The sequence below is a fragment of the Lepus europaeus genome, chromosome 9 (genome assembly GCF_033115175.1).
Source record: "Lepus europaeus isolate LE1 chromosome 9, mLepTim1.pri, whole genome shotgun sequence".
NCBI classification, from domain to species: domain Eukaryota; kingdom Metazoa; phylum Chordata; class Mammalia; order Lagomorpha; family Leporidae; genus Lepus; species Lepus europaeus.
The window spans coordinates 26,479,108-26,493,267 of NC_084835.1; the positions used below are offsets into that span (position 1 = coordinate 26,479,108).

At 44.2% G+C, this 14,160-nt stretch overlaps 1 protein-coding gene across 17 annotated transcripts in view; it reads right to left on the minus strand.

Moving 5' to 3' along the window:
* The window catches only part of PBRM1 (polybromo 1), a 136,092-nt gene that overhangs the window by 15,440 nt on the left and 106,492 nt on the right, over positions 1-14,160 (minus strand). For all 17 annotated transcript variants that reach the window (XM_062201045.1, XM_062201043.1, XM_062201042.1 and 14 more), the window contains 3 exons: positions 12,422-12,567; positions 8,895-9,052; positions 986-1,169 (listed from right to left, as the gene is read on the minus strand). In XM_062201045.1, the coding sequence (XP_062057029.1) occupies positions 986-1,169; positions 8,895-9,052; positions 12,422-12,567 (488 nt within the window). The remainder of the gene's footprint in view (positions 1-985; positions 1,170-8,894; positions 9,053-12,421; positions 12,568-14,160) is intronic.

Below are 14,160 nucleotides of genomic sequence, written 5' to 3' on the forward strand. Positions count from 1 at the left end.
TCCATATGGGATGCTGGCACCACAGGTGGAGGATTAGCCGACTACACCACAGCACCAGCCCCAAAATATTTACTTTTTATTTATTTCAAAGGCAGAATTGCAGAGAGAGAGGGAAAGACACACATATACACACACGAGAGAGAGAGAGAGAGAGAGAGACAGAGACAGAGAGAGACAGAGACAGAGATCTTTCATCTGCTGGTTTCTTCCCTAAACGGTCACAAGGGCCAGGGCTACCTGAGTACCTGGAGCTTCTTCTCGGTCTCCCACATGGGTGCAGGAGCCCAAGCACTTAGATCATATTTCACTGCTTTCCTAGGCCCACTAGCAAGGATCTGGATTGGAAGTGAAGCAGCCAGAACACGAACTGGTGGTCACATGGGATGACAGCAACGCAGGCGGTGGCTTAATCCACTATGCCACAAGGCCTGCCCTGAGACGCTTGTTTTTAAACAATTCTCCCATGGGCTGGCGCTGTAGTGTTAGCAGATTAACTTCCACCTGCAGTGCCAGCATCCCATATGGGCACTAGTTCCAGTCTTGGCTGCTCCTCCTCTGATCCAGCTCTTTGCTTATAGCCTGGGAAAGCAGTGGAAGATGGCCCAAAGTGGAAGTGGAAGATGCTTGGGCCCCTGTACCTTTGTGGGAGACCAGAAAAGCAATGAGTTCAAAATCAGATCTAGTTGCCTACATATGGGCAAAGAGTTTTCATAATTTGTGGAACTGAGCAATGTCCTAACAGGAAGGATATGAATGAGAACCAAGTAGTTCTGTTTCCGTTCTACAACTCAGACTGAAGTCTGAGTCAGGGCACTATAAAAGCAGTTAACACGTCTCAGCAGATAATGAGGACTTTTCTTTTACCTTTACCTAAATAATATTTTCTCTTTGAAATTCATACTTCTCTAGTTTAAAAACTAATTAAAACACAGGGCTACACACTGTTTTGTTTTTAGCTGAAGTGCTTTAGTTATTCAGGCTTTACCTGAAGTAGTAAATTTCATCATCTACCACTTTAGCAGAGAGTGAAAACCTCTTCAATCCCTTGAATTTTTTCATTTGCTTGTCGCTCTCATTGTAGCGGCTCTCACACAGCAAAACATCATTTTCTGATATTTCAGTTGGCCTGCAGGAGAGGAAGTCCTTGAATGACAACACAGCACACTTTCCTGAAACAGCAAGTTGGAGAGAAATCGAGAGAGTAAATCGTGGTCCCAATTCACAGCTGTTTTAAAAATTTATTATTTTTTAAATTTAATACAATCACATGGTTCAAAATGCAACAGTAAGGTCAAGGGGAAAAAAGGCAAGCAACTTGGGCTAGGACTGGCCATGACTCCCCGAGAGCAAAGGAGGGCAGCCCCACAGTAAATACCACTTCTGCTTGGGGCTTTTGTAACACGCAGTGTTCTGCTCCTTATCACTTTTGATGAGGAACTTTTTTTTTTTTTTTAAACCAAGTTACTTAAATGATAAGATAGCCTGTTTACTGTTTGAATGCTTTCATATATTTCCTAGTTGTCTGGTTTTAAAGAAAATAAGCAAGGTTTAATTTTCCCCTTTAAAAATATAAAAAATTGGCCAGCCGTGGCTTAACAGGCTAATCCTCCGCCTTGCGGCGCCGGCACACCGGATCTAGTCCCGGTTGGGGCGCCAGATTCTATCCCGGTTGCCCCTCTTCCAGGCCAGCTCTCTGCTATGGCCCGGGAAGGCAGTGGAGGATGGCCCAAGTCCTTGGGCCCTGCACCCGCATGGGAGACCAGGAGAAGCACCTGGCTCCTGGCTTTGGATCAGCATGGTGCGCCGGCCGTGGCGGCCATTGGAGGGTGAACCAACGGCAAAAAGGAAGACCTTTCTCTCTGTCTCTCTCCCTCACTATCCACTCTGCCTGTCCAAAAAATAAAAAAAAATTAAAAATTACATATTGTCATTAGGATAGACCATATAGACCAATGGAATAGCACTGAAGCTCTATAGAGGGGCTGGTGCTGTGGCACAGCCAGTAAAGCCGCTCTCTGCAGCACCGGCATCCCATACAGGCACTGGTTTGAGACTCAGCTGCTCTATTTCTGATTCAGCTCTCTCATCTGCTATGGCCTGGGAGAGCAGTGGAGTACGGCTCAGGTCCTTGGGCCCCAGCACCCATGTGGGAGACTTGGAGGAAGCTCCTGGCTTGGGATCAGCTCAGCTCTGGCCATTGTGGCTGTGTGGGGAGTGAACCAGTGGATGGAAGACCCTTCTCGCGCTCTCTTTCTCTCTCTGCTTCTGCCTCTTTGTAATTCTGCCTTTAAATAAATAAATCTTTAAAAACAAAAAATAAAGTCTAGAGATAAACTCACACAATTGAACTTTTATGGACAACTGATTTGTGAAAAGGGTGGGTGACAAGACAATTCAATGGGGGTCAAGGATGGTTTTTTAAAGTACAGGGATGACTGGATTTCCAAACGCAAAAGAAAGAACTTGGAATCTTATCTCATAATCATCTATAAAAATTAGCTGAAGGGTAAGTATTTGTTGCAGGGTTGAGCTGCTGCTTGAGATACCTGCCTTCTGTATCAGAGTGTTGTGTTTGATCCCCAAGCTCTGCTCTTCATTCCAGCTTCCTGCCAATGTGCACCCTGGGAGGCAGCAGGTGATAGCTCAAGTACTTGGTCCCTGCCACTCACGTGGGAGACCCAGACTGAGTTCCTGGCTCCTGTTTTCTGCCTTGCTCAGCCCTAGCTGTTGCAACATCTGGTGAGTAAAGCAGCAAATTGGAGCTCTCTTTCTTTCAAGAACATAAATAGAATAAAAACAAGGAACTTAAAAAAAAAAAAAGATTTATTTACTTATTTGAAAGGCAGAGCTGGGGGGGGGGGGGAGAGAGACAGAGAGAGAGAGAGAGATCTTCTACCTATTAGTTCACTGGAACTCCAGGAGTCTGGAACTCCATTTGAGTCTCCCTCGTGGATGCCAGGAGCCCAAGTACTCAGGCCATCTTCTGCTGCTTTCTCAGGCACATTAGCAGGGAGCTGGATCAGCAGTGGAGCAGCCAGGACTTAAACTGCCACTTACATGGGACACTGGCTCAACACACTGTGCTACAAAGTTAGCTCCAAGAGAATTATTTAATTAATGAATTAATTTTTAGATTTATTTATTTGAAAGACAAAGTTACAGACAGGGATAGGCAGAGGTGGAGAGACGGAGAGAGGCCTTTCATCCGCTGGTTCACCCCCCAAGATGGCCGCAACAGCTGGAGTTGCACCGATCTGAAGCCAGGAGCCAGGAGCTTCTTCCGGGTCTCCCACGTGGGTGCAGGGGCCCAAGGACTTGAGCCATCTTCTACTGCTTTCCCAGGTCATAGCAGAGAGCTGGATCGGAAGTGGAGCAGCCGGGTCTTGAACCGGCGCCCATATGGGATGCTGGTGCTTCAGGCCAGGGCGTTAACACACTGTGCCACAGCGCCGGCCCCTGCAATGGCTTCTTAGATAAACAAAAAGCACAAGCAGCCATAGAAAATAAACTGGACTTCAACAAAATTAAAAACTTTTGTGCTCCAAAGGATGCTACCCTAGCAGGCCAGACAGGATGGAGAATTGTAAATGAGGTATTTTGATGGTTTTTGTCTCTGCCTCGTAACAATGCCAATCTGATCATGAAGTTTTTTTTTTCCCCTTTGAAATTATACTTAAAGTCAACTGCCATGTCCCCTTTGGGTTTTCCTCTTGGAAGCCCCACTCCATGCCGCTCCGACTGGAGGTCCTTGATTCTAAAAAATACCTTTAAATCCCCCCCCCCCCAAAAAAAAACAAAAACAAAAAGATACTACCAAGAATGTAAAATGAGAGTTGGGTATTTGGCATAGGATTTAAGATACTGCTTGGAAAGCCTGCATCCCTATCGAAGGTCTGGGTTTGAGGCGCAGCTCTGCTTCCAGCTCCAGCTTCCTGCTAATGTACACGCTGGAAAGCAGCGAGTGATGGCTCAGGTACCTGGGTCCCTTCCACTCATGTGGGAGACCCAGAGTGAACTCTGAGCTCCTGGTTTCAGTCTGCCCCAGCCTTATTTGTTATGGACATTTGGGGAATGAATCGGTGGATAGAAGATCTCCTGCTCTATAAAATAAAATAAATAAAATAGTGAAAAGACAACACATAAAGGGAAAATATTTACAAATCTAACATCTATTAAGAGTACAGATCCAGGAGATACAAAGTACCCGTTCAACTTAATAACAGGACAAATAATCTCATTAAAAACTGGGCAAAGGATCTGAAGAGATATTTCTCCAAAGCCAATAAACACATGAAACTATGCTTAGCATCATGAATTATTAGGGAGAAGCAAATCAAAACCACAGAGATACAATTTTATATCTAGGCTAACTATTAGAAAAAAAGAAACCAGAAAATCACAAGTGTTGGCAACTATGTGGGGGAATCAGAACACTTGTATGTTGCTGGAGGGATAGTAAAATAGTGTACTTGTTGTAAAAAGAAAACAGTCTGGCAGGTCCTCAGAGTGACCATGAGATATATATACAAAACAACTAAAAGCAGAGGCTCAAATACTTGTATACCAATAATCACAGCATCACTATTCACGAGAGCTAAGATTTAGAATCACCCAGAATGTTTATCAACAGATAAACAAAATGTGATAAATACAATGGAATATTATCTAGTCTTAAAAAGAAATGCAGGGACCGGTGCTGTGGCGCAGCGGGTTAACGCCCTGGCCTGAAGTGCAGGCATCCCATATGGGCGCCAGTTCTAGTCCCAGCTGCTCCTCTTCCAATCTGGCTCTCTGCTATGGCCAGGGAAAGCAGCAGAAGATGGCCCAAGTCCTTGGGCCCCTGCACCCACGTGGGACACCTGGAAGAAGCTCCTGGCTCCTGGCTTCGGATTGGCGCAGCTCCTGCTGTTGCAGCCATTGGCGAGTGAACCGGTGGATGGAAAACCTCTCTCTCTTTGCCTCTCCTCTCTCTATGTAACTCTGACTTTCAAATAAATAAATCAATCTTAAAAAAAAAAAAATACAAAAACATGAATGAAGCTTAAAACATGCTAGGTGGGGCCGGCGCTGTGGCATAGCGGTAAAGCTGCCGCCTGAAGTATTGGCATCCCATATGGGTGCCACTTTGAGTCCTGGATGCTCCATTTCTGATCCAGCTCTCTGCTATGGCATGGGAAAGCAGAAGAAGATGGCTCAGGTCCTTGGGCCCCTGCACCTGTGTGGGAGGGCCGGAAGAAGCTCCTGGCTTCGGATTGGCACAGCTCTGGCAGTTGTGCCCAATTGGGGAGTCAATCAGTGGCTGCAAGACTTCTGTTTCTCTCTGCCTTTCCTCTCTCTGTGTAACTCTGACTTTCAAATAAATCTTTAAAAAAAATGCCAGCTGAAATAAACCAGATACAAAAGGGCAAATATTATGATTTCATTTATATGCATTACCTAGAATGGGCAAAATTCTTAGAGCCAGAAAGTAAGTTTCTATTTGGGATGATGAAAAATTTTTATAATGGATAGTGGTAATGGTTGCACAATATTATCAACAGGTTAATACCACTGAACTGTATACTTAAAAATGGTTTTAATGGTTGATTTTATATGTATTTTATTACAACAAAAAACTCCTACAAATGGTAACATTATTTATACCATTTTGTATGTAAATTTTTTTAAAGATTTATTTATTTATTTGAAAGTCAGATTACACAGAAAGAGGAGAGGCAGAGAGAGAGAGAGAGAGAGAGCGAGAGAGAGAGCGAGAGAGAGGTCTTCCATCCACTGGTTCACTCCTCAATTGGCCACAATAGTTGGAGCTGCGCCAGTCCGAAGGCTGGAGCCAGGAGCTTCTTCCAGGTCCTCCTCCACATGGGTGCAGGGCCCAAGAACTTGGGCCATCTTCTACTGCTTTCCCAGGTCATAGCAGGGAGCTGGATTGGAAGTGGAGCAGCTGGGACTTAAACTGGCACCCATATGGAATGCTGGCGCTGCAGGTGGCAGCTTTTACCCTCTATGCCACAGTGCAGGCCCCTTAATAGGTTAAAAAAAAAAAAAAAAAGAAAAACAAAGGTACCTGTGTAGTTTAAATTTGCATTTTTCTAATGGCTGAGGTTGGGCATATTTTCATTTGTTTAAAAACCATTAGGGGCCAGCGCTGTGGCTTAATGAGTAAAGCCACTGCCTGTAATGCCACAATCCCGTATGGGCGTCAGCTCGACTCCTGGCTGTTCCACTTCTGATCCAGCTCTCTGCTATGGCCTGGGAAAGTAGTGGAGGATGGCCGAAGTCTTTGGGCTCCTGCACCTACGTGGGATGATCCAGAAGAAGCTCCAGGCTCCTGGTTTTGGATCGGTGCAGCTCCTGCCATTGAGGCCAACTTGGTGGTGAACCAGAGGATGGAAGACCTCTCTCTCTGTCTCTCCTTCTCTCTGTGTAACTCTTCAAATAAATAAAATAAATATAAAAAAAAAAAAGGGGGGGGGGGCTGGTGTTGTGGCACAACAGGTTAAAGCCCCAGCCTACAGTGCTGGCATCCCATATGGGTGTCAGGTTTGCATCCCGGCTGCTCCTCTTCTGATACAGCTCTCTGCTATGGCCTGGGAAAGCAGCAGAAGATGGTCCAAGTTTTTGGGCCCTGCACCCATGTGGAGGAGGACCTGGAAGAAGCTCCTGGCTCCAGCCTTCGGACTGGCGCAGCTCCAACTATTGTGGCCAATTGAGGAGTGTACCAGTGGATGGAAGACCTCTCTCTCGCTCTCTCTCTCTCTCTCTGCCTCTCCTCTTGGACCATCTTTGGGCCCCTGTCCCACGTGGGAGCTAAATGTTTAAGGTTTACTCCAACATAGAAAGAAAATTTAATTGCAAAGACTTAGAGTTTTTTACTTGGTTTGTTTTGATTTCAGGCAGTTAAAAAGATCTCTGTCAAATCACTAGTTGACCACTAAAGTTAACAAAAACAAATTTCAGTGACCATATATAATAAAGAATACAATACTCAAAAATCAGCTCAGAAAAGCTATTTAACAAACAACTACAAACCATAACAAGCAGAAACAAAAAAGCTTGAGGAGAGGTTGGAAAAACGTGATTTCCCATTATCATATTACAGTTTTCTAAATGTCTAGTTTTCAACAAAAAATTATGAGGCACACAAAGAAACAAGAAATCAAGGCTCATTCACTAGAAAAGATGAAGGAGAGTAAATTTGACTTTGCCAGATAAATAGGGGAGAATCTGTCACTAGCAGACCTGTCCTACAAGAAATGCTAAAGGAAGTCCATGCTGAAATGAAGACATTAGACAATAATTTGACGCTATACAAAGAAATTAAAAAAAAATAAAACAATAGATGTAACCACAAAGGTAAATATAAAAAAGTTATATTTCGTTTATAACTCTACTTTTTTTCTACATGATTTTCAAGACCAATTTAAAAAATCTGTATCAACAGGCACATAAATGTGACAAAACCACTACAGAAAGGGAAGGATGGAGCTGTTACGAGCCAAGTTCCTGTGTACTGATGAAGCTAAGCTGATATTAATTCAAACTAAATGGTCATAAATCTCAGACGTGATTTGTGATTCCCCACTAAGAAAATAACTAAACAAACAAACAAACAAAAAAGAAAGATATAATTGTCCTACTCAAAGGAGATTTCAGCTCCACATTTGTCACGCTCCTGCTGGGTCCCTGGTAGGTTTTACACTAGAAACTAAGGTTCAGGGGCAATGCTTAAGTCTGGATCGAAACATTCTCTGCTACAGAAACTCAAGAAGAAGTTAATGACTTCACTGGTGTTTGAACCCTCTCACCACGTGGGAAAAGAGAAGATGTGTTGAACTATTAGTCATTCAGACATTTTTATGATATCCAATTGTAAAAAAACTCAAAGAACCTAGCTAGGAACCATTACAGTAATCAAACAAAATCAAAATAAAAAAATATATAAAAGGCTTTTTAATCATCAATTTCCTTTTTGGTTGTGGTGGCTTCTTTAAAATCAAGAGCAATTAATGTAAAGCTTCTAACTAGTACTCTTTTGAAAGCTATTGCAAAACATATAAGCTGTAGAAGTAACTCAGGGTCAGAAGAAACACAATAGAAAACAATGCTAGTACAAGATACATGCATCCAGGTCTAAGAAACAGAATGTGACTGTGATCTCTCAGTAGGATAACTGAACAGAAACTAACAGAGCCTGAGGTGGGTAAAATGCTATCAGGGCTAAGAGTCCAACAGAACCTACCAGTCTTTTCAGTGGTTGGCCTGGTTCACATTCTTATAGCATATGCTCCATATACGTCAGTGATTCCTCTAACGTCTGTAGTTCAGTATCACCATTTTGCTCAAACAACTCCCAGGACTTCCCATCCAGTCCAAACCCAATCTCTGTCCCATCTACAGAGCCTACCATGACTGAGGGCTCATCCCCTAACACACCCACTGCCTGGCTCTGGCCATCCAGCTTCCTCACAAGGTTTCAAACACGCCTGGATACACTACCGGAAGGAAGGGCTTTGCATGTGGCATTTGCTGTGCCTATAGGGAGCAAAATCTGATATCACGACGATTTCCTTTCTCACTTTCTACAGGACTCTACCACTCATGCCATCTATTAGCAAGCCCTCTCCTGACTACAGGATCTCACCCCACACTACTCCAAATCCTCTTACTCTTTTATTTTCATTCACAGCCCTAATTGCCACCTGAGAATCTATACCTCTGTATTTTTAAACTTACTTATTGACCCCCCAACCTCCTAACTGATGTAAGTCTTTTGTGAGACAGAGGTATCGATTTGTTCATTGCTCTACATAATACCTACTTACAGTGCCTAGCTCAGAATTAGTACTTCATTTTGATGAGATGAATGTGATTAAATGAGAAAGCTAAATTCTTACCCAGAATACATGTCATGGGGCAGGTTTCTTCCAGATTACTCAGAAACACTTCTTTCTTGTAGAACATTTTTGTGGGCTCATGTTCTGTCTCTTCTGGGTGAATGAAGATGGGGCCATAAAAATATGCAGCTCCATCTCGGACCCACACTTTTTCAATTCTTGGGGGGAAAATGGAGAGATTAAATTAAAACAGCTTCATTCTTGAAGAAAACTTAATAATTCATGCCATTAAGAGAAATTTCTCTTGCTGTTTTCATAAGACAATTTCATTGATTTCCACCAAGTCGCTCATGATGGAAATAGAACTAAACATTTGTCATTGGATTTTGATCAAATAAAGATATAAACCATCAATATTTGGGGTCAGATCACAAGTTGCAGATAGCCCTTTATGACAATGCTCACAATCTTTTTCAAAAACATTTATTTATTCACTTTTATTTATTTGAAAGGCTGAGAGACACAGGGAGACAGAGATATCTTCTAAATACTGTTTCATTCCTCAAACACCCACAACACCTGGGCTGTGTCAGGCTGAAGGCAGGAGCCAGGAACTCTAAGTCTCCCATGTTGATGGCAGGGACCCAAATAACTTCAGCCATCATCCCAGGTACATTAGCAGGAAGCTGGACAGGAAACAGAGGGGGGACTTTATCCCAGGCACTCCCATATGGTATGTGGGCATCCCAAGCAGCAACTTCACTGCTGTGCCATGGAGCATGGCCTGGTTCATAGCCTTTTAAAAAACTCAGATCTTCATCCTTGAGAATTTGATGAAAATCAGTATACTACCTCCCCAGAAACAAACAAAAATTTTTACCTGGCTGATGTGTACCAGATACTGTACTATTCTTCACAACTAACACATAAAGCTGGTATTACTATACCATATTCTCAGATTCCTGATATGACACAACATCTTTACTTCAGTTAATGATAACTCTATCCTTCTAGTCCCCAGGCCAAATTACAGGAATCATTCTTAACCCCTTTTCTCTCTCAGGGCCTACATCCCATGTATCAGCAAAACTACTAACTTGCCCTTCAAAAGAGTACCCTTTGCAAGCACCCTGGTTTGAGTCACTATCAATCTTGTGTGGATTACTGCAATAGCCTCTGAACAGATCTTGCTTCTACCCTTGACCCTTTACTGTCTATTCTCAGCAGCCAGTAGGCAGAGCAATCTCATTAAGAACCAAAACAAATGTCACTTCTGTGCTTGAAGCAATCCAATGGTAGTCTATTTAGCTCAATAAAAGCCCACGTCCCTGTAATGGTTGCTGAGACCCTACACGATTAAAATGTTATCCCTTGCCCTCATCTCTTACCTAACTCCCAAATGGCTCAGTGTGCCAGGAGTAAGCTGCAGGCCTGGCAGCCCTCTCACTCAGGCCTTTATATTTGTTGTTTCCTCTGGCGAGAATGTTTTTTTCCCTGGATAGCCACATTACTCATTCCCTCAGTTTTTCGACTGTTGGCTGAACTGCCAACTTTTCAGTGAGATCTATATAGAATCATCCTCCCTACTCTGACCTTGGAACCTCCAATTCCCCTTACCCTGCTCTACTTTTTCTACAACATGTATCAGAATCTAACATAGTACACATGTTACTTATTCACGATGTTTAATTTCGTCTTTCCACTAGAACCAAGCTCCCAAGGATTAAAAAGACTTTTCTGCTTTATCACTTAATGTACCCTTGGACCTGGCAAAAAGCAAATGTAATAAAGCTTACTGAATGATGAAAAAGTATGATGAGGAAACTGAAGCCCAGAGAAACCAATGATTTCATTAAATCATTTGACTAAAGACATACAACTAGCAGAGCTTGGACTTAAACCAAGATCTCCTGAAACAAACTACTGTTCTTAACCACTGTTCTCTACTGTCCAACCCTACACCAGACTCCATTACTATTATCTGCAATTCAACGATAACACCACCCTTTTGTCAATTTACTTATTCCCCAAATATCTGAGCCTCTACTATGTTTCATGCACTATGATTTGAGTAGGGGACATAAAGAGGAGCAGAAGAGTTCCTACTCCCAGGGCATCTAGAAAGAGGGTTTGGAAACGTGACAATAGCAAAATAAAGACCAATATGTGAAATATATTCCAAAGAGAAGGAAATACAGGAGTGTATTAACAGGGAAACTAACTGAATGTGCAGGAGACAGGAAAACCTACCTTAAGAAAAGTATCATTTCAATTTAAACCAAAGGAATTTATCAAATAAAATGGGCAGAGAGATTTCGGACAGGAGAGTTCAATAAATGGTGGGAGAAGAAAAAAAGAGCCAATGGGAGCAATTTACTTATTTATTTAAAGGATTATTTATATGAAAGGCAGAGTTGAGGCCGGCGCCGTGGCTTAACAGGCTAATCCTCCACCTTGCAGCGCCGGCACACCAGGTTCTAGTCCCGGTTGGGGCGCGAGATTCTATCCTGGTTGCCTCTCTTCCAGGCCAGCTCTCTGCTATGGCCTGGGAAGGCAGTGGAGGATGGCCCAAGTCCTTGGGCCCTGCACCTGCATGGGAGACCAGGAGAAGCACCTGGCTCCTGGCTTCGGATCAGCGAGATGCGCCGGCCGCAGCGGCCATTGGAGGGTGAACCAACAGCAAAAAGGAAGACCTTTCTCTCTGTCTCTCTCTCTCTCTCTATCCACTCTGCCTGTCAAAAAAAAAAAAAAAAAAAAAAAGGCAGAGTTGAAAGTGAGATTGAAAGGGCTGGTGCTGTGGCTCACTTGGTTAATCCTCCGCCTGTGGCACCAACATCCCACATGGGCGCCGGGTTCTAGTTCCAATTGCTCCTCTTCCAGTCCAGCTCTCTGCTGTAGCCTGGGAAGGCAGTGGAGGACGGCCCAAGTACTTGGGCACCTGCACCCACATGGGTGACCGGGAGGAAGCACCTGGCTCCTGGCTTCGGACTGGCGTAGTTTCGGCCATTGCGGCCATTTAGGGGGTGAACCAATGGAAGGAAGACCTTTCTTTCTGTCTCTCTCACTGTCTAACTCTATCTGTCAAATAAAAAAAGAAAAAAAAAAAAGTGAGATTGAAAGAGTCAGAGTGAAAGAGAAAAACAGACACAAAAGAGATCTTCCTTCCACTGATTTACTCCCCCAAATGCCTATAACAGCCATGGAGAAGCCAGAAGCCTGGAACTCTCTCTGGGTCTCCTGCATGGGTGGCTGGGGACTAAGAGCTTGGGCTATTTTCTGGTGCCCTCTCAAGTGCATTTGCAGGGAGCTGGATCTGAAGTAGAATAGCTGGAAATCTAACCAGGACTCCACTATGGGATGTTGGCAATGTAAGCAGGGGCTTAACCTGCTGGGTCACAATGTCAGTCACACAAAAGGAGAATTTAAAGAAGAAAATCTAGTCAGAGGTGAAAGGGTAAATGTGGTGTAAGAAGAAGCCAGAGAAATTGCCAGAAGGACTTTAGTCATCATCCTAAGAGTGATGAATTTCTACTGGCTCCAAATCTCTCAGCCCCAATCTCATTTTTCCCTACTTCAATGACACTCACCTGCCTACACGAGGGCGCACCAGGCCATGGGACTTGATAAAGACACAGTCACCAACCTTCAGCCACATGTCATTATAACGGAGCTGCTCAAAGTAGTGGCAACCAGGTTCGCCGTTGGACATTTCCACAGGGACGTCTTCTTTTTCCTGTGGTAAAGAAAATGAGTTGAAAAAAGGAAGCTGAAAAACAGAGAGTAGAAAAGAAAGGAAAGTACACTTTCCTTCACATTAACTTAACAGAAAAAGCAACCATTAACGGAAGCTTTAATGAAGGCTAGGAAACCAAAAAGTTAGGTTGGTGAAACCAAACTAAGTCTTACCAAGTATTACACTGACTTTAAATTTCTAGTTAATTTTCATAAAATAATGTGGTCCCTAAGATGCTTTTTATTATCCTTCCCTCCTTCCGCATTCCCAGGGCCTTTAGGAAGAAAAATTCTTTTATTTTTTTTTTAAAGATTTATTTTATTGATTTGAAAGACAGAGTTACAGAGAGAGGTAGAGACAGAGAGAAAGGCTGGCGCCGTGGCTCAACAGGCTAATCCTCTGTCTAGCGGCGCCGGCACACCGGGTTCTAGTCCCGGTCGGGGCGCCGGATTCTGTCCCGGTTGCCCCTCTTCCAGGCCAGCTCTCTGCTATGGCTCGGGAGTGCAGTGGAGGATGGCCCAAGCCCTTGGGCCCTGCACCCCATGGGAGACCCGGATAAGCACCTGGCTCCTGCCTTTGGATCGGCGTGGTGCGCCGCCGCGGCGGTCATTGGAGGGTGAACCAACGGCAAAAAGGAACCTTTCTCTCTCTCTCTCACTATCCACTCTGCCTGTCAAAAAAAAAAAAAAAAAAAAAGAGAGAGAGACAGAAAGAAAGGTCTTCAATCCGCTGCTGGTTCACTCCCCAAATGGCCACTACAGCCAGAGATGCGCCGATCCCAAGCCAGGAGCCAGGAGCTTCTTCCGGGTCTCCCACACGGGTGCAGGGGTCCAAGGATTTGGGCCGTGTTCCACTGCTTTCTTAGGCCACAGCATAGAGCTGGATAGGAAGAGGAGCAGCCGGGACAAGAACCAGTGCCTATATGGGATGCCGGCACTCCAGGCCAGGGCGTTAACCTGCTGCACCACAGAGCCGGCCCAAGGAGAGAAAAATTCTAAAGAGAGGCTTATTAGTATGCAGAAGCAGATTCATTCACACGTTATCATAGAGTATAAGGACCAAACCGTATAGAAGCTTCTTCTTTATTGTATTTATTTAACTCCCTTAATTCCTTTTCTTTTTAAAAAGATTTATTTATTTCAAAGGCAGAGTGACAGAGAAAGAAGAAAAGATAGAGAAAGAGAGAGGGTTATCTTCCAGTGGTTAGTTTACTCCCCCAAATGCCCTGAACAGCTGGAGCTGGGCCAGGCTGAAGCAGGAGCCTGAAACTCCATTTGGTCTCCCTCATGAGTGGCAGGGACCCATGTACTTAGGCCATGTTCTGCTGCCTTCCCAGGTACATTAGTAGGGAGCTGGATCAGAAGTGGAGCAAGGGGCCAGCGCTGTGGCACAGTGGGTAAAGCCGCCACCTACACTGCTGACATCCCATATAGTTGCTGGTTCAAGTCCGGGCTGCTCCATTTCTGATCCAGCTCCCTGCTATGGTCTGGGAAAGCAGTAGAAGATGGCCCAAGTCCTTGGGCCCCTGCACCTGTGTGGGAGACCTGGAAGAAGCTCCTGGCTCCTGGCTCCTGATGGGGCACAGCTCTAGTC